At 40.3% G+C, this 21,200-nt stretch overlaps 1 protein-coding gene across 1 annotated transcript in view; it reads right to left on the reverse strand.

Annotated features, from left to right (window-relative positions):
- The window catches only part of LOC106602669 (mucin-2), a 60,296-nt gene that overhangs the window by 14,554 nt on the left and 24,542 nt on the right, over positions 1–21,200 (reverse strand). The window contains 4 exon segments of the mRNA XM_045717629.1: positions 389–753; positions 1,289–1,443; positions 1,607–1,671; positions 2,023–2,714. Of these exon segments, the coding sequence (XP_045573585.1) occupies positions 389–753; positions 1,289–1,443; positions 1,607–1,671; positions 2,023–2,714 (1,277 nt within the window).

Below are 21,200 nucleotides of genomic sequence, written 5' to 3' on the forward strand. Positions count from 1 at the left end.
TTGTGGGAGCAGCTGTGGTTGTTGTGGGTGCAATTGTGGTTGTTGTTGGAGCAGCTGTGGTTGTTGTGGGAGCAGCTGTGGTTGTTGTGTGTGCAATTGTGGTTGTTGTTGGAGCAGCTGTGGTTGTTGTGGTTGCAGATGTGGTTGTTGTTGGAGCCACTGTGGTTATTGATGGAACGTCTAAGGTTGTTGTCGGAGCAGCTGTGGTTGTTGTTGGAACATCTGTGGTTGTTGTTGGAGCAGCTGTGGTTGTTGTTGGAACATCTGTGGTTGTTGTGGGAACAGCTGTGGTTGTTGTGGGTGCATCTGTGTTTGTTGTGGGAGATTCTGTGGTTGTTGTCGGAGCAGCTGTGGTTGTTGTGGGAGAAGCTGTGTTTGTTGTGGGAGAAGCAGTGGTTGTTGTTGGAGCCACTGTGGTTGTTGTGGGTGGAGATGTGGTTGTTGTTGGAACAGCTGTGGTTGTTGTGGGTGAAGATGTGGTTGTTGTTGGAACAGCTGTGGTTGTTGTGGGAGAAGCAGTAATTGTTGGGAGAGCAGCTGTGGTTGTTATGGTAGCAGCTGTGGTTGTTCTGGGAGAAGCTGTGGTTGTTGTTGGAGAAGCTGTGGTTGTTGTTAGAACATCTGGGGTTGTTGTCAGAGAATCTGTGGTTGTTGTGGGAACAGCTGTGGTTGTTGTGGAAGCAACTGTGATTGTTGTATCCACAGCTGAAGTTGGAGTTGAGGCTGCTGGGGGTTGTGTTGGTGCAATGACCTCTGTAATTATGAAATGGATGTTAGGTATTTTATTCTTATTGGTCCAATGGTGTTCTATAGGATTTCATTATACCTGAAACGTTGTAACTGTACAGTGGCTAAAAATTGTGTACAACTCTAAACAAATTGACAAAAAATCCAGTCAACAAAGTTACAGACGTTTCATCAAGTGTTGAGGACGTAGGGTTACTCAGTTTTGCTTCTTGTTGTTAAGCTTAAGATAAGAAGGTATTGGGTTTTCTCTTCAGAAGTAAACATTTTTACAACCACATTTGTTAGATTGTTTTCTATGTCAAATAGCAAAAATAAAAGACTGATAATCAACTCCAGGCTGCGTAGTTAAATGGAAATGACCGACTTCACCTGTTTGGTATCATATCACACCCCCTACGTTGTGATTTATTTTAATAGAATTGCACAGTCTTGAATTAACCATTCCTTGCATATGCAAGTTATAATTAACTGATATGTTATAACAAATTAGTAACTGTAAATCTGTGATGAACAACTAGTACAAATAATATGTGAGTCTTACGTGTTGCCACAATAGAGGCTGTGTTCACTGGGAGAGAGAAATTAGAGCTGTTGCTTGAAACTGCCTCTTTCATCGTGTTAGCCACATCACTGTTCGCAGGGACTGAGCTGGTATCGTTAAATACCAGCTTAGTGATTACCACAACTGAACCTTGACTGGAAAACAACCACAATTATTATTTTACATTATGATTTCATCAACAGATCAGATTCATGTTTACATTCTATGATAATTATTAACAATTAAACAAATGACTTCTACCTTAAATAGAATCCCAAACACGATGTCAGAAAAAAAGTGCTAAGAATTACTTCTTACCTGAAACCTATAACTTCTATGCGAACAAAACTGGATCCATATTTAATTTTGTACACATTTTCCAGCTGTAAAAAAAATATGAATATATCATATTTTATACATGAATATGTCCTGAGACATTGTGAAGGTTTTACATTGAAATATACTTTACAACTCACCCTAACCCTAATTTAAAGGTTTGCTAATCATTATGAAATATTTCCTTCATTACTTGTAAACTACTTCTAAATCAATATATCAATCAATCATTTAAATTCAGTCGATGCAATCATTGAGTAGAAAAGTTGTAGATTTTATTCCCTGATTTAATAACATGATATTTTGTTTACTGAATTGACTAGACTAAGCCTTTTTTGTTAGGGAATCTAAAAGTATGATATTAAAAGGGTTGAAAATGAAAGTAAAACAGTATTTACCGCTGTAGCCACAGTATTTGCTAATGTTTGGAACTCTGGTGAAGACACATTATTCAAGTCTGCTGTGAAGTTTTGCTCCAATTTGAACTCCAACTTAACCTCTGGTGGTGGAGGGGCCGATGTTGTGGTAGTGGTTGAAGAACGAGTTGTAACTGTGGTCAGAGCATCTGTGGTTGTTGTTGGAGTAGCTGTGGTTGTTGTGGGAGCAGCTGTGGTTGTTGTGGGAGCAGCTGTGGGTTTTTTAGGAGTATCTGTGGTTGTTTTAGGAGTAGCTGTGGTTGTTGTAGCCCCAAATGTAGTTGTCGTTGGAGCTGATGTTGTTGGTGTGGGAGAAGCTGTGGTTGTTGTGGGTGCGTCTGGGGTTGTTGTTGGAGATTCTGTGATTGTTGTTGGAGCAACTGTGGTTGTTGTGGGTGCAGATGTGGTTGTTGTTGGAACGTCTGGGGTTGTCGTCGAAGCAGCTGTGGTTGTTGTGGGAACAGCTGTGGTTGTTGTGGGAGCAGCTGTGGTTGTTGTTGGAGCCACTGTGGTTGTTGTGGGTGCAGATGTCGTTGTTGTTGGAGCCACTGTGGTGGTTGTGGGTGCAGATGTGGTTGTTGTTGGAACGTCTGGGGTTGTTGTCGAAGCAGCTGTGGTTGTTGTGGGAACAGCTGTGGTTGTTGTGGAAGCCGCTGTGTTTGTTGTGGGAGCAGCTGTGGTTGTTGTCGGAGACGCTGTGGTTGTTGTGGGAGATTTAGTGGTTGTTGTTGGATCCACTGTGGTTGTTGTGGGTGCAGCTGTGGTTGTTGTGGGTGCAGCTGTGGTTGTTGTTGGAACATCTGTGGTTGTTGTTGAAGCAGCTGTGGTTGTTGTGGGGGCATCTGTGGTTGTTGTGGGAGCAGCTGTGGTTGTTGTCGGAGCAGCTGTGGTTGTTGTTGGTGCCACTGTGGTTGTTGTGGTTGCAGATGTGGTTGTTGTTGGAGCCACTGAGGTTGTTGATGGAACGTCTGAGGTTGTTGTCGGAGCAGCTGTGGTTGTTGTTGGAATATCTGTGGTTGTTGTTGGAGCAGCTGTGGTTGTTCTGGGTGCATCTGTGGTTGTTGTGGGAGATTCTGTGGTTGTTGTCAGAGCAGCTGTGGTTGTTGTGGGAGAAGCTGCGTTTGTTGTGGGAAAAGCAGTGGTTGTTATTGGAGCCACTCTGGTTGTTGTGGTTGCAGATGTGGTTGTTGTTGGAGCAGCTGTGGTTGTTGTGGGAACAGCTGTGACTGTTGTGGGAGCAGCTGTGGTTGTTGTTGGAGCAGCTGTGGTTGTTGTTGGAGCCACTGTGGTTGTTGTGGGTGCAGATGTGGTTGTTGTTTGAACATCTCGGGTTGTTGTCGGAGATGATGTGGTTGTTGTGGGAGCAGCTGTGGTTGTTGTGGGAGAAGCTGTGGTTGTTGTTGGAGCCGCTGTGGTTGTTGTGGGTGCATATGTGGTTGATGTTGGAGCCACTGTGGTTGTTGTTGGAACATCTGGGGTTGTTGTTGGAGCAGCTGTGGTTGTTGTTGGAACATCTCGGGTTGTTGTCAGGGAAGATGTGGTTGTTGTGGGAGCAGCTGTGGTTGTTGTGGGAACAGCTGTGGTTGTTGTGGGAGCAGCTGTGGTTGTTGTGGGAGCAGCTGTGGTTGTTGTTGGAGCAGCTGTGGTTGTTGTTGGAGCAGCTGTGGTTGTTGTGGGAGCAGCTGTGTTTGTTGTGGTATCAGCTGTGGTTGTTGTGGGAGCAACCGTGGTTGTTGTGGGAGCAGCTGTGGTTGTTGTGGGAGAAGCTGTGGTTGTTGTTGGAGCAGCTGTGGTTGTTGTGGGAGCAGAAGTGGTTGTTGCTGGAGCAGCTGTAGGTTTTGTGGGAGAAGCTGTTGTTGTAGCAGCAGCTGTGGTCGTTATGAGGGAAGCTGTGGTTGTTGTTGGAGCAGCTGTGTTATTGTTGAATACTAGCAGAATATATACCACAACCGAACCTTTACTGGAAAACAAAACAAAACCTTTTTTTATTAGTCCATCAGCAAGTCATGGTCATATTATTATTATTTTTGGAATTATATACAATTAAATACATGACTTATTAACCTCTAAATTAATTGATAAATATAATGTGAATCTACTAAAGAAACCCAAGAATGTCCCAATGTGAATAACTACCTACCTGAAACCAAGAACCACTGTGCGATTGAAACTGGATCCATTTTTGTCTTTGCAATCACTGTCCAGCTGTAAATATAAGTGTTATTTCTCATATTTAGTCATGAATACATCCTAAATTGTTGAAAATCTATCAGAAGGTACAGCTGAAGATAAATAGTATAACATAAAAAAAGGCATAACTAATCATAGTTAAAATCATTGACTTTATTTGAAGGTCTGCTTATTAACTGCTTATCATGATCAAATATTTAATGGTTTCCTCAAACTATTTATAAATCATATAGAATATGTTCACATATTTGTTCACAGAAAGTAGTACCTTCAAATAAAGAGTTGCCTTTTATTCATTGAATGAATACAATTTGAAATACTTTACTTAATTTAATTAACTGAAAGTGACTTAAAGGACCAATCAGCAGTTGAAACAATAACAAAGAGACTTCCCGCCACTGTTTCAATAAGAAGCTGAGGGATGGGGCTGGAGAAATATTGTCACGCTCAAGTTCATAGACCAGAGCTATGGATGCAAGGACTGACCATCCAATATATCAAAATAATAGTTTTAACCATGTTTTGAGGCTATACATGATTGTTTATATATTTTTTTTTACAATAGGTACATATATATTATAATTAATTTATAAGTAAAAAATAATGGATGTAATAACTGCTCCTTTAAGCCTGTTGGTGAGGAAAAGTAAAGGCGTGACTTGAAAAGGATGGAATATTAATCAGAATTTACCACTGTAGCCACACTTCCTGCTAATGCTTGAAAATGTGGTGATGATGCATTATTCAAGTCTGCGGTGAAGTTTTGCTCCAATTTGAACTCCATATTAACCTCTGGTGGTAGAGGGGCTGGTGTTGTTGGAGTGGAGTTGTTGCCTGGTGGTGGAGAAAATGTTGCTTTTATTGTCGATGTAGAATTCGTATATGATGTCATTGCAATGATATGTGTAGTTGAAGGTAGAGTTCTGTGCGGGACTGATTTCTTCATCCCACTACAGGCCACACAGGTAGATTTTCATACCACACTCCACCAGCACCCGCTGGGCTTTCTGTCCGACTCCCACCCACTACCACAAGATCTGGTCCCAAACCAAACTGCAGTCCCGCAATATTATTTTAAGCATATGTGATGCAGCTGTCACAGCTGTCGATGAAGAGAGAATGTGACCAAAGCGCAGCGGGTTGCGTGCTCAACATATTTATTAATCAAAATGCGAACACCACGGAAAAACAATAAACAAACTACCGACAGAAACAGAGAAGCAGGCTCAACAAAAGCAGTGCTATCAAACAACTACCCACAAGTGAACAAACAAAACACACACCTACTTATAGGACTCCCAATCAGAAGCAACTAGAAACCCCTGCCTCCAATTGAGAGTCCAGCACCCAACCTACACATAGAAAAACTAACCTAGAACATACCCATAGAAATCACACAAAAACCAGTGACCAAAAAAAACCGTAATACATAAATACACTACCCTCTGCCACGTCCTGACCAAACTACAATAACAAAATATCCTCTATACTGGTCAGGACGTGACAGCAGCTCACTTGCCAGCCCTGGTCCCAGAAATGTTGCGCCCTATAAGCAGGGGCGCATCTTTCACTGGGGACAGGGGGGCATGACCCCCCCCCCCACACACACACATTCTGAAATAGCATTTTTGTCCCCCCAGTTCTATCACTGCACTGTAATACAAAAACGTGCCTTGTGTGCTTTAGGACTATGCGGATGCCTCAAAGCGGACGGGTAGGCTGTTTAGTAGTGTCTGCCAACTAGATTTAGGACCATGTGGACACCAAAAGAAAAGCTTCACGGGAGAGATGAAGAGAGGCAATTGCTGGGAGACGGCTGTGCAGCTTGCAAATAGACCTAGCTTCTCTAGGTTTTGTAGCTGATGAGGAGGAAGAAGATGGCGGACAAGGAAAAAAGGAAGAAAGTGGAACATATTATTAATACAGTAGATATGAAGTGGGAGGTTATGGTTGTGTTTCAGATAATTCTGGACCCAATAGAAATTAATGGAAAATAATGTACTGTGTCATTTTGGAGTCACTTTTATTGTAAATAAATAGAATTTGTTTCTAAACACCTCTACATTAATGTGGGTGCCACCATGATTACAAATAATCCTGAATGAATCTTGAATAATGATGAGTGATAAAGTTGCAGATGCACAAATATCATAACCCCAGGACATTCTAACCTCTCACCATTTGAATAACAGGAGAGGTTAGCATTTGTTTTTTTTGTTTTTTTGGGGGGGGGGGATATTAGTGCATCTATAACTTTCTCACTCATCATCACTAAAAACCCAAGTTGTGCCCCTGCCTATTAGCAATATCAAATGTGCAAAAATAACTTAAGAAATGGGTTAAATTACCAGAGATTCTCATGTGGTCCATTATATTAGGTTATCGGTATTAATGGGCTATATCAGCCAATATGCTAGATGTAGTTTGAAGAGAGCAGATTTTCAGACTGAGAAATACATGTCATCAATATTTAGGTCTAATTCTAGGTAATGAAGTAGACTATAGCCTAATCATATTTAGGAAGTACACTTCTTTGGAAAAATATCTGCCCTGTGCTTCTCCGCCCATGCTACAGCCTACTCTATATAACCGAGACCACACGTGCACGTATACCGACTGAACTTGAAGCAGCAAGAATTATGAAAGCGACACTTGCTACGTTTTGCATATACTGTAGAACACAGCCTACATTTTAGGAGTACATTTTACAGGCAGAGACAAATAAATGGGTAACCGATACTTATTGAAAACGAAAAGGTGCAACGCTCGCTCGCCATAGTAACCTCCTTTTCAATTATGAAAAAAAAGATTGAACCTTGCCTCAAGTTTGTTTGAGCGCCCTCGACTTCTTTTCATTATCAATATGTATCTGCAGACACAGTGGGAAACTACAGTCTAATCATATGTAAGTTCATTTCCTAAGAAAGATAACTGCCCTGTTATTCTCCATCCATGTAGGCAGCCTACTCTATTTCAATGAGATCACACATACTAGGAGCACTTTAACTTGCACGCCCAACTGGGAGAGTGTTAACATATACAAAGCAAACAATCTGCAAACAATCTGCTGGACAAAAAAAATAAAATGTAATCCCAAAGTAATCTGTCTGACCACAATGCAATGATCTCTGTCAGGCCCCGCAGGCATCCTGCGGGAACGCAGCCCTCTAGTTGGAATTGTTATCACATTTGAGAAATTGAAGTTGTATTTAAGACTGGTTGCAAAGTAGTTGTCACATTAGTAGGTGATGGAGTTGTATTGGTGTGTGGTTGTGGGGAAACAGTAACATTCAGTGGTAATGTAGTATTCATATCTGTTGTCAGTGTAGTCATATGATGGATCCAGTGATGTTGCTAATTGGTTGTGGTGTTGTCACATTTAAAGACACTGAAGCTGTGTTGGCATCTGGTTGTGGTGGTGTGCAGTGCTTCATTTGAGCATGCTGGAACAGGATCCGGCACCTCTCAGTTTTGTTTTGTTTAGTTCCGGAACCCATTTGCCCCTGTCCAGTACCTCTTGCGGCATGAAAAATAATTGTCACTCTTTGCAATGTAAAAAGGAGTTAATTCAAGTTGCCTCCTCTGTAATTATCCTGCCCTCTAAAAAAAAAAAAAAGTTTTTTCAAAATGTTCCTGATATTCGAAGAATTGATTTGTTTTGGTCCGGCCCTGGTTTACGGTTTGCGCAACATTCTAGCCTATACCAATGCGTAGCCATTGCTGTGGTGAGAGAGAAGCACACCTGTATATTTCACAGAACCAGCATGATCTCTCTTTCTATGATCTCTCTCTCCTTGCTCTGATAGACATGAGCCTGCAACTCTCATCTGTCCAGCATTGCACTTCATTTATTTCCTCATAGAATCATAGCTGCTGGAAGGGTGCTGAAAGTGCTGAACACCCCTGATGAATAAAAATGTATTTGCCATAGTTATAGAATTACTGCTGTCCAGAAAGAAAATACATTATTCAGAATACTACACAAGGAATAGACCTATAATTTAGCTTATTTAGCTAAAGTTGGGAACACGTGGTAAATATGTCAGTGAACAGCATGAAGCCAAAACAGGTATTTCACAATATTTAAAATACAATAGCGGGAAAACACAGGTTGGAAAGCAAATGGCTCCTGCTGAAAAGAGAAGACTAATCTGTCTGTAGGCGACCAAATATGGAATCAACTTCCAATAAGCCTATTGAGCGAAGAACATTGTTTTAGAAAGTAAAACAAGAGAGATAGGCTTTTGTTTCACCAGCGCATTGGTCATCGCGAGTGAGCTGCACATCATTTGGTGAGTCAGTGAAACTTGAAAGCTTATTGAGAACTATAATATGATCTTAATGTTGTACAATATGTGTTTTCACACACCTAGGCCATTGACAGATTCAAAACATGGTCATTTTTATTGATCTCAAATTCTCAGTTTGTCAGTGTCAAAGTTGCCTGTCATTTCAATCATTTGTGAGGTATTCAAAAAGATGATGCTAAAGTCTCCAGTCATCTAAAATGAGGAAGAATTGTGTTTATAAAAGGCCAAGGCTTATAAAAGGCTTGGCTTTTTCCCATATTTTCCCATATGTGCAACTTCTGCAAGAGCCTCTACTCTACTACTTGCTCTATGCCAGCACACAAAAGCAATGATAATGCATGCAATGCTTTATTGTAACGTATTTGGATTTTAGATGTTTGTTTTTTTATGCATTACAGGTACTTCACAGCCCCCCAGTTCACCCCCCTCTCAGCTCACTTTTTGTTCCGGCACCTCCCTATTTACAAATTAAGCACTGCTGGTGTGGTTGCGTTGGAAACCAATGCATTGGTATCTTGATATGGCGTTGTTATTTTGGAGGCACTGAAGTAGCATTAATGTCTGGTTGTGTTTTCAAATGAAAAGACACTGAAGTTGTCTGCTTTTGGTGATGTGATGTTTGGTGTTGGTATTTGGTTTGGGCGTTGTTACGTTTGAAGTTGTTGCTATCTGCTCGTAGGGTTGTTATGTTTGAAGTTGTGTTGGAGTCATATGTTTATGCTAAAGTGGCAGTAAGCCTTTGTCAAATACTGTATAAATAACATTCCATTCTGAAACCTTAATAGTTAACAGCACATAGAACTTTATTCATATGTTTTTTTGCTAAATTAAAAACATCTTATTGTATTATTTTTTGTATATCTGACAGCTTATTAAAATTAAAAAAATTCCTGAAACTTTCCAAAATTACCGGTAAATTACAAAACAAACTGGGAATATTCTCTCCCTTTGCAGCACTAGTTACTGCTTACGAACAGGTTTACCAGTTACAAATACCTATAATGTAAGTACATTACACTGCCCATGTAACTACCATGTAAATGTAAAGGTATTAGGGACATTTATTGTAATGTCAGACAGAAAGTAAACCAGGGATTTTGCATGCAAAGATAAGACAAGTATCTTCTCGAAGTGTTTAAGTACTGCTGGTATCTGGTGGCAGAATAGTCATATTCAGCCTGAAATCACACTACCGGCAAGTGACGATGAATTGAATGAAGGCATGTTTTTTCTGTGGTTTTGTTTTCAATGTTTACCCTAACCACTTGGTAGCATCTGTTTGTGGCATTGTTCAGTAGCTGTGTTGATAACTGCATATTGCCATTATAAATGTTATGAGGCAGTTTTTTTTTATTGCATCTAGTGTGGTCTCAATTAACATTGAATCTGTTTCCCAATTGGGGTTTGATTCAATGGATTGTGTTGAAGTAGTTGGAACGTTGATTCATATGAAGGTACATTACCCATTGCCGTTGTGTTTGTCGCTGATGTCTTCCCTACTAGTCCTGTTAGAAAACAATTAATAAAAATGTAAGACAAGCCTATACATTAGAGTCCAGTATATCCATCCACCTCATACACTGTCCAAGAAACACCAAGTAGGCTAATAAAGTCATAATTATTATTTCCAACTATAGTGGTAAAAGGTGGCAGTGCAACCCCTGAGGAACCTATCAGGTTAGCCACTGAGGAACACACCCACACACAACCACCCCCCCCCCCACAAAAAAAAAACATGCACAGATACACACACACACACACAAACATAACTACCCACACATACACACAAAACACACACACCAAGTGTTTTACCTGCTAGCAGAAGGAGAATCATCAGAGGCTCCATATTTGTGATGTCCCTGTAGAGGTATACAACATCAATCCATGCACATCAAATCTTAAAATAAGCCCATTACAGCTCACATTAACCCATATTGAAATACTTATGATATAGTCCAGGGTTCCCCAACTGGTGGCCCGTGGGCCGAGTGATTTTTTGGGCCCCCTAAGTTTTCTGCAAAAAAAATATTTAGTAATTATTGTTGGACATAAAAGACTGTAAAAAAAACAGAGAATCAGCTCAAGTAGATTTTTCTTTTGGAAATCTGTTCCAAAGTATTCCCTAACATAATATAGAGCTAATTGTGATTGTATACAAATGTAAACAAGGTTTAAGTTATTGTTTAATTCAAATATTATATCTGTTTGGTGTCAATTTGCGGTAAATTTTTGCGGTCATTTTGCAGTCAACTAATTATTTGTAATTATGTTTCTGGCCCCCTGACCATCCGTTCAAGAAAAAATTGTCCCGCAGCTGAATCTAGTTGATGATCCATGATATAGGCTAATATTAATTAGTCCATAATATGTTAATTTATGTCAATCATCAATGAACCCAATTAGACCTTACATTAACCAATGTTGAAGAAATTATCATATCATAAAAACTAACATTAATTAGTCCATAATATGTGAGATCAGTCAATATCCCAAAATTGTATAATGTTAATTGATATTCAAAAAACAATCCCCTAACTACTTACAGTTGTTAACAGTATCCCTATGCATTAACTAGTAGGCCCATGTCTCATAAGCTTGATAAATGCTTTCAACCCTGTACTCTACTTTCAGTCAGTGGAGGCTCCTCAGAGGAGGAAGGGGAAGGACCATCCTCCTCAGTGAAATTTAATTTTTTTAAATAGTGAAACATTGAAAAAGTAATACTTTTTAGGTAATACTATTCTAAATATATTCATATGTCACCAAATAATTGGTTAAAATATACTGTTTTGCAATGAAGTAACTTCAACAGCACTGTCTGGGCTAGCACCATGGTATAGCCGGAGGACAGCTAGCTTCCGTCCTCCTCTAGCTACATTGACTTCAATACAAAACTTAGGAGGCTGGTAGGCCTCACCACCTTCCATAGACATACATGGTAACTATGACCACTTCCGGAGGACGTCCTCCAACCAATCACAGCTTTTGCATTATGTTGCTTTTGCATTATGTTGTCCATCCAATCATAGATGTAGGATCAGAGAACGAACCTAGTGTGCTGTATTGGGAATGTGCCATAGAGCATTATGAGGGTTCTATGTGTTAGAACCCCTTTCATTCTCTGGGGTACATGGAAAAGGTGCGAAATAAAAGCGATGGTCGACCTCTGCCTGAGATCAGTTTCATGAAGAAGGATGAAAAGGTGAGAGCGTTCAATACCAACTGGTATCAAATGTATAGCTGGTTAACTATCATCAAGTCGCCTGTAATTGCACAGTACGATGCTTTACATGCTGTGCATCTTTTCTAGGATGTCGAAAACAATTCCGAATGATTTGATAGCTTCCACCGTGTCATCCATTAAAAGTTAGATTAAAGAGAGGTTGGACGCAGAACATTTTTTCGCACGCTCAAGTAGGCTTTGCACTTTCCTCCGGTATTTATTTAGCAAAGATGAAAACACATAATCACAACGGACAGACACAAGCAAAAACTCATGACATAAATGTTGCAGCAGCCTAGGCTACACCTGAACTTTAGAAATCTGACATGATGTATGGGATGAAAACGAGACAATTTTTCAGTCTGATCAACTGTAGGCTACTAATAAGAGCAGCTGCATACAGTCTATGGTCAGGGTAAACTAATTGGTAAAGTTTTGTATTTATGTGTGTCAGGGGAAAATGTGAATGTGATCAAATTTAGATTATATTCAAAATTGGGCTGCCTAAACGTTTTTAATCCAAAATTATTACCTGCAATTAATCAATCGATATAATAGTGATGGCAGATGTGAGTATTTTTTTTATAATACAGTTGCATAGACCTGCATGATATAAACATGTATAAAGCAAGCTCAGCCCTCTGAGTTATACTGTCTATCAGTTGTTGTCTACGTGTCTGGGTAGAGGAAATTCCCCTCAAAATCTGGTCTAAATATAATTTATATGAACAAACATAAGGTAGCTGCAGTTTGACAGGGTTTTCATCCCCACAGGGCCAGGAATTTTTTTCAGTTTTTAAAAACCATGTGACTTGATTAGGAAAAACTGGTCCCATCATAGCCCATATAAACCTTTTTACAACTGATTAATCACTATCATACCTTATAGGGTCCATAGTTTTCCGAGTTTGGTTAACATATAAAGAAAAACTCCAGGTGCTAAGGGGTAGAAATTGCCCCACCGCTCTGGGACCTATGGTGACACACGTCTCAGGTGCCCGCTCATCCACTGGCACATTGAATGTTTTCCTTCCAAGCACCATGAGTACCTCTATCAATTTTCTCTCATTACTGTATGTAGAGTCAATCACATAAACAATCACATTATTACACATCAAAGATTTTATTCCTTGCTTAGACTAACTCATTCTTAGCTCTTTTGTCTAACTGTGTAGTGTTTGTGTTACGTTTTTTTGTCTTACCAATACAATCCTGTCCTGCACTGGTCAAGCCTCTGAACACCTCAACTCATGCCACATACCCTCATTCAATGACTGCTATGATCCCTTTCCAACACGGTGTAAGTGGCCCTCTCATTCCCCTTCCCCAAAATATTGTGCTATAAATGTCTTTATTAAATGCTTTAGGTTAAAATAATGAGTCTTTGATGATTTTTGAAACACAATTTGTGGGTCTACCATCCTCCTCAAAGTCACCAGCCTCCACTGCTTTTAGTGTAGATTAATGTATTGTCCTAAAATCGATAAGAAAAAATAGGTGTGGCTAAGGTTAGCAGTGTGGCTTTTTTTTGACAACATTGTCAATCTATAAAAGTTGTGACTGGATGTACCCAAAATGTAGTGATTTTGACCAAAACCACAATGGCCCCATCTAGATCACAAGGGCTGTGTTTAGACAGGCAGCCTAATTGTTATATTCTTTCCACTAAATAGTATTTTGACCAATCACATCAGATCTTTTCACATCAGATCTTTTTCGGAGTTGATCTGATTCTTCAAAAGACTGATTAGTGAAAATAATATCAGAATTGAGCTGCCTGTGTAAACACAGCCAAATTCAAACAATTTCTTCATCAACAGCTTTTACAGTAAGCACTCTGGGGTCCCTTTGTTACAGTTGTCCAGACCCCACCTGTAAAGTTGTAGAGGGTGCCTCCAAAGGTGTAAATCCTAGTTATCTTAATAAAAAGATATGCCAAAAATATGTGACTTTAAGGCTTACAACCGGGACTCAACAGCTAAGGGTGAGAGCTCAGAATTCCAACAGAGAATTCCTACTTACTTCATTTGACAAATTATAGGTTGGTATTTCACTGACAGTACATACTGTAATGTACACACACAGCGATGAGTTTATCCAGATCAGAACTTCAAAACATAACATCCAAACCTGCACATTCCCATTCTATGTTACTGTGTAATCTTTGTAGATCTTATCTTAGTGAGTGTTCCGAAGGCTGTTACAACTCCTATATTTAATAGACTCTAAAACAGTTGAGAGAGATGGACCAAAACCATTTCTTTTTTATCTCAGCTCAACATCGGCATACTTTGCATTTCTAGTTCATCTGCCCCTGTCATCTATATCTGGACTTTCAAACACCCAGTGCTGCTGAAAGATGAGAACCATTTATAGCAACACATTAAAACCTGTTGGGGGGGAAATGTGTGGCAATCGAACAAAGCTCACAGAACCAGTCTTGGAGAGGATGAGTGATAATGCCAACTGTCTCTCTCGCTCTCTCTCACTCGTGACAAGACACCCTCAGGAGAATAAATATCTTTGTGGTTCATTTGATATCAAAGCAACTCAACTATGCATCAACTATTACCTGTCTTGTCTGTGCTATCAGCCCATCAACTTTAAATCTTGATAGATACAGTCAGGTCCAAAACTATTGGCACCATTGATAAAGATGAGCAAAAAAGACTATATCAAATAAATAATACAAATACTGAGCTATATTGCATGCTCTAAAAAAATTGAAATTATATAATTTTATACTAATACTACCACTAAACAGGTGCCCCCTGTTTTTAATACTACAGCACCCTTCCTTTGGGAGGATAACAACAAATGCTTATGAGATTGGAGAACACAATGGGGGGGAGGATCTTAGACCATTCCTCCCACAGACTTTTTCCAGACCCTTGATATCCTTCGTCTGTGCTTTTGACCCCTATCTTTTATTTTATTTTTTGTTTGTCTCTGAGCAATTGTACTAGTATAAAATAGTACACATTTTAGGGCTGTGACAATGCTATGGTAAAAATGAAAACACGAAGCATAAAAAACGCTGTAGTCCTTCAAAAACCTTCTGAATGTAAAATATTGTGTGCTATAGTTTGAAAAATAAATAAATGTGACTCTGAATGACAACATAATGATTTGTTTTCAACATTAGGGCTGGTTGCTAAAGAAGTTACATCCACTTCCTGTTTTGTTTTCTAGCCACGATAGGCTTCTAACGAGATACTGGTATCGTCCCGGCCAAAATAATTGTAAAACAATTATTGAGCATGCCATATAACTCAGTATTTTAATTATTTATTATATACAGTCTTTTTTGCTAATCTGTATCAAGGATGAGAATCATTTTGGACTTGACTTCAGCTTTAAATCTCTAAGCTTCTGTTGAATATGAAATGTTCCACATTGCATGATGTTTGAGATATTCCTGAATCTGGAATGTATAATTGAAGTAAAAACTTAAAGAACAAGTTGAGAACTTCCTAAGTGACTCACATTACTCAGCAAAATGACCTCATTAGTGTAGGTGTCTGTTTAAGGTTTCTGTTTCTTTACTTTGGAGCAGCAAACTGTCAAGTCACTAGCTGTGACAAACCTGGGGGCAAGCTATTTGAGGCAGGCTATATACAAATGAATTGTGAAACTACTTTTTGCGAAGGTGATGAGCATCATCCTTCTCTGTACTAGAATAAGCCCCCATATTGACAAACTTGCTGGCTAGTACACGTTGCGCTGCTGAATGACATGTTATTGTATAAATGGTGTCTCTAATGCTCCCAGTCTATCAGGAAGAAAATTGACATACTTACAGAATAGTAAGATTTACTGCTCACAAAATTTGCCTTTACGGTTTCAGCTGACATCTTTGGAAATGCAGCCCAAGTTGTTATATCTTTAAAGACTTTAAAACCCCACCTCCTCCAAAGAACACGTTGTGTATTTAGCCACAATATAACTCATTATTGTGTCCCTCTTTATCGTCAGATCGTTTTCAATGTCACAATAGAACTTCAAATATTTTGAGCCTTTTGATGTTGGATCCTTCATTATCCTTCAATAACCTTTTATCCAGACAGTGCCATTTTCAGAACAGGTATCAATCAATGATGCATATAAACCCTTGATAACTGATTGCTATGTATTGGCCATTGAGAGGCTTTGAAGCCACCGTTCAGCCATAATATTGCCACTCCCTATAGGAGCAGTTCTCCATAGGAATTAATGGGACTCTTCAGTATTTGAATTAAATGTTTCGAGGACAAAGTTACATGTATTTAAGTATTATAATTTTTGTAGTGGGGAGAGTAAATTTAGAAATCCAAAAAAATTATACTTTAAGGAAAATGTTTATATAAACTCAGCAACAAAAGAAATACCCCTTTTTCAGGAGCCTGTCTTTCAAAGATCATTCGTAAAAATCCAAATAGCTTCACAGATCTTTATTGTTAAGGGTTTCAACACTGTTTCCCATGCTTGTTCAATGAACCATAAACAATTAATGAACATGCACCTGTGGGACATATCCATTGCAAGCAATCTCAACGCTGTACGTTACAGGGAAGACAACCTCCTCCCTCATGTGGTACCCTTCCTGCAGGCTCATCCTGACATGACCCTCCAGCATGACAATGCCACCAGCCCATACTGCTCATTCTGTGCATGATTTCCTGCAAGACAGGAATATGTTCAGTGTTCTGCCATGGCCAGCGAAGAGCACGGATCTCAATCCCATTGAGCACGTCTGGAACCTGTTGGATCGGAGGGTGGGGGCTAGGGCCATTCCCCCCAGAAATGTCCGGGAAGCTTACAGGTGCCTTGGTGGAAGAGTGAGGTAACATCTCACAGCAAGAACTGGCAAATCTGGTGCAGTCCATGAGGAGGAGATGCACTGCAGAACTTAATGAAGCTGGTGGCCACACAAGATACTGACTGTTACTTTTGATTTTGACCCCCCCTTTGTTCAGGGACACATTATTCCATTTCTGTTAGTCACATGTCTGTGGCACTTGTTCAGTTTATGTCTCAGTTGTTTAATCTTGTTATGTTCATACAAATATTTACACATGTTAAGTTTGCTGAAAATAAACACAGTTGACAGAGAGGATGTTTCTTTTTTTGCAGAGTTTATATATATATATATATATAAACATGTAATTCAGAAGTCTGCATTAAGGTGTCTATAATACAATAAACATGGCAAAAACGAATGTAGAAATTGATAATTGCATTTCTAAAGCTTCCAAAATATTTTCTACAACGGTGATGGAGTGCCAAGATGGAGGCATAATGGCTCCAACACAGCCCTCCCTATCAGTCATCTAGTCTATATATAAGTCATTGGTATCAATGTGGATTATCAGGTCTTTATCAATTTTCAAAGCCTGCACACTCAGAGTAGAATATTTCACATGCATAATAAAGTCCATAAAACACAGAATCCTTTATCAATGACAAAGTCAAAGTAGAACTTCTAGTCTTTGCAGTGGGAGAAATTATATTTCTTTGCAGGGTAGCATGTTAGGCAGCCCCATCGTCACGTTAGAATGGCTACCGTTTAGTTGATAGGACAATCATTCATATCGAGTCATTAATATACTTATGGAGGTTATTCAGAGAATTTAAGGTAGAGATGTGCATTCTCAGAAGATGCTCAAGTCTGACATTACTTGAAGTGAGCACGGTTCATGCACACAATAATACGATTATTGTGGATAGTCAGATTAATATAAAAGTTTGTTTAAAACGCTTAAATCCTTTGAAAGAAGAAGATTTCCCTAAAATTCCAGCGTACATGGAAATCAGAAATCAGGCTACATGATGGGACATTTGATGAATGCAGAAAATCGGCAATCAAAATAAAATTTCTATCACATTGACCATGTTATTTTTGTGAAGCCTTTTTGATTCTGAGGTCAGACATATAAAGTTTGTACGTGAAAACTATTTCTAAGATGCACAGGGAAGGCTGGCTGATAAGCTCACAATAGTTTCCAGCCCCTACTGGATTGGATGTTGATACGTAGCACTACCTAGCCTGCTTGATAGCTTGCTAGCACCAACATGAAGGCAAAGCAAGCTTGGCTATCCGTATTTACATGTTAAAAAGATTTTGGCTGGAAGAACGAGGCTTGCACTATTGGTGCTATCACATGCACAGATCAAATTAACCGCTGCCCAATTAGGCTGTTTACATGTCCTAATAATTCAAAAGATTGCTCAGAAAACCAGGCGTTTTATTCAGCGTATGCTTACTTCAATTTTAACCTGATGCCGATTAAGATAAGCAGAGTAAGGTGTTTAAATTACTATTTCCATACTACACTGAACAAAAATATGAATGCAACATGTAACGTGTTGGTCCCATGTTTCATGTGTTGATCCCAGAAATGTTCCATATGCACAAAAAGCTAATTTCTCTCAAATGTTTTGCACATCCCTGTAAGTGAGCATTTCTCCTTTGCCAAGATAATCCATCCACCTGACAGGTGATCATTACACAGGTGCACCTTGTACTGGGGGCAGTAAATGGCCACTCTAAAATGTGCAGTTTTGTCACACAACACAATGCCATAGATGTCTCAAGTTTTGAGGGAACATGTAATTGGCATGCTGACTGCAGGACTGTACACCAGATAATTGAATGCTTATTTCTTTACCATAAGCCGCCTCCAAAGTTGTTTTAGAGAATTTAGCAGTACGTCCAACCAACTTGATTTAATTTGTCAACTAATCATCAAACCAGTTCAGGCGTCCCCGAGGAGAGGTTTGAGAAACAATGGCTACATCAACACATAGGCTACATCAACAACTGTGTGCACCGCTATACACATATCCTGTCAAGCAGTCACTCAACAGTTGTACATCCATGGGTTTTCCCTATAGATGCACCACGCCTTTAATTACCACCAAAACAGTTCTAAAAATCTTCAGAATGAATTGGCTGTATTGTCTTTGGAAGATGTCAAGTTAATAATAGATGGTGCAGATGTGCCAGCTTTCAGTTGCATAGGTAAGCCTACAAGGTCTTGACATATGAAGACAAATTGCTGTGAAATTTTATCAAGCAATCAGGCCATCAAATTCACTACAGCTGCATTTTACCTGAGAATAAATTGTCCTATATCCGAGACGTTGTCAGCTAGGACCTGCGGATTGTAGCCTTCTCAAATGAGAAATGATGCACGAATACCTTCTCCTCCTCGCTTTCTGAAAACTGAAGATGAACAACTTCTGGGCAGATGTGTTTTGTATGATGGAAAAGAATGAGACTTGAATATTGGCCAACAAGTGTGGTTCTAACCCATTTACAGGCTAGGTGGTTCAAACTTGCAGGACTTGTTTGGCAGCTGACATTGTTGAGCATCATTCATGCCTGTCAAAAAGTGTATCCACTGTGTAGCCTACTATAATACAGGTAGGGGCAAAGATGCAGTGGCAACGATGATACTGAATATATACTGCTCAAAAAAATAAAGGGAACACTTAAACAACACAATGTAACTCCAAGTCAATCACACTTCTGTGAAATAAAACTGTCCAGTTAGGAAGCAACACTGATTGACAATACATTTCACATGCTGTTGTGCAAATGGAATAGACAACAGGTGGAAATTATAGGCAATTAGCAAGACACCCCCAATAAAGGAGTGGTTCTGCAGGTGGTAACCACAGACCACTTCTCAGTTCCTATGCTTCCTGGCTGATGTTTTGGTCACTTTTGAATGCTGGCGGTGCTTTCACTCTAGTGGTAACATGAGACGGAGTCTACAACCCACACTAGTGGCTCAGGTAGTGCAGCTCATCCAGGATGGCACATCAATGCGAGCTGTGGCAAGAAGGTTTGCTGTGTCTGTCAGCGTAGTGTCCAGAGCATGGAGGCGCTACCAGGAGACAGGCCAGTACATCAGGAGACGTGGAGGAGGCCGTAGGAGGGCAACAACCCAGAAGCAGGACCGCTACCTCCGCCTTTGTGCAAGGAGGAGCAGGAGGAGCACTGCCAGAGCCCTGCAAAATGACCTCCAGCAGGCCACAAATGTGCATGCGTCTGCTCAAACGGTCAGAAACAGACTCCATGAGGGTGGTATGAGGGCCCGACGTCCACAGGTGGGGGTTGTGCTTACAGCCCAACACTGTGCAGGACGTTTGGCATTTGCCAGAGAACACCAAGATTGGCAAATTCGCCACTGGCGCCCTGTGCTCTTCACAGATGAAAGCAGGTTCACACTGAGCACATGTGACAGTCTGGAGACGCCGTGGAGAACGTTCTGCTGCCTGCAACATCCTCCAGCATGACCGGTTTGGCGGTGGGTCAGTCATGGTGTGGGGTGGCATTTCTTTGGGGGGCCGCACAGCCCTCCATGTGCTCGCCAGAGGTAGCCTGACTGCCATTAGGAACCGAGATGAGATCCTCAGACCCCTTGTGAGACCATATGCTGGTGCGGTTGGCCCTGGGTTCCTCCTAATGCAAGACAATGCTAGACCTCATGTGGCTGGAGGGTGTCAGCAGTTCCTGCAAGAGGAAGGCATTGATGCTATGGACTGGCCCGCCCGTTCCCCAGACCTGAATCCAATTGAGCACATCTGGGACATCATGTCTCGCTCCATCCACCAACGCCACGTTGCACCACAGACTGTCCAGGAGTTGGCGGATGCTTTAGTCCAGGTCTGGGAGGAGATCCCTCAGGAGACCATCCGCCACCTCATCAGGAGCATGCCCAGGCGTTGAAGGGAGGTCATACAGGCACGTGGAGGCCACACACACTACTGAGCCTCATTTTGACTTGTTTTAAGGACATTACATCAAAGTTGGATCAGCCTGTAGTGTGGTTTTCCACTTTAATTTTGAGTGTGACTCCAAATCCAGACCTCCATGGGTTGATAAATTGGATTTCCATTGATTATTTTTGTGTGATTTTGTTGTCAGCACATTCAACTATGTAAAGAAAAAAGTATTTAATAAGATTATTTCATTCATTCAGATCTAGGATGTGTTATTTTAGTGTTCCCTTTATTTTTTTAATCAGTGTATATATGAGGAACTTCCTCCTTCCTCCTCCTCAGACCTCAACTCTTCCCTAGTCAAGTATCAATCGGGCTGTAACGGGCCGCACCCTCTTTCCACGGTTATTGTTCCAGGAACTGACACGGCCACAAATTTTTTGTATACACATTTCAACAACATTCTGGTTATCGTGGTTTAAATGTTCAATAGCAAAGAAAAAAATGTCTGGGGTGAACCATTCATTTAAAAGATTAGAACTCCCTTAAAAAACTTTGATCTGTGAAGAAAAAAAGCCAAGGGTACAACGCTGTGTACATACCAGAGTTAGGGGGCAAACAACCTACTCATTCCATACAACATTGCAGTATGTATCATCAAATTAGAGCGCAGATACAAGTCACGTGATCTGTTAGTGATCACATGATGGCACTCGATAGCAGCAGTA

This window comes from Salmo salar, chromosome ssa04, assembly GCF_905237065.1.
Source record: "Salmo salar chromosome ssa04, Ssal_v3.1, whole genome shotgun sequence".
NCBI lineage: Eukaryota > Metazoa > Chordata > Actinopteri > Salmoniformes > Salmonidae > Salmo > Salmo salar.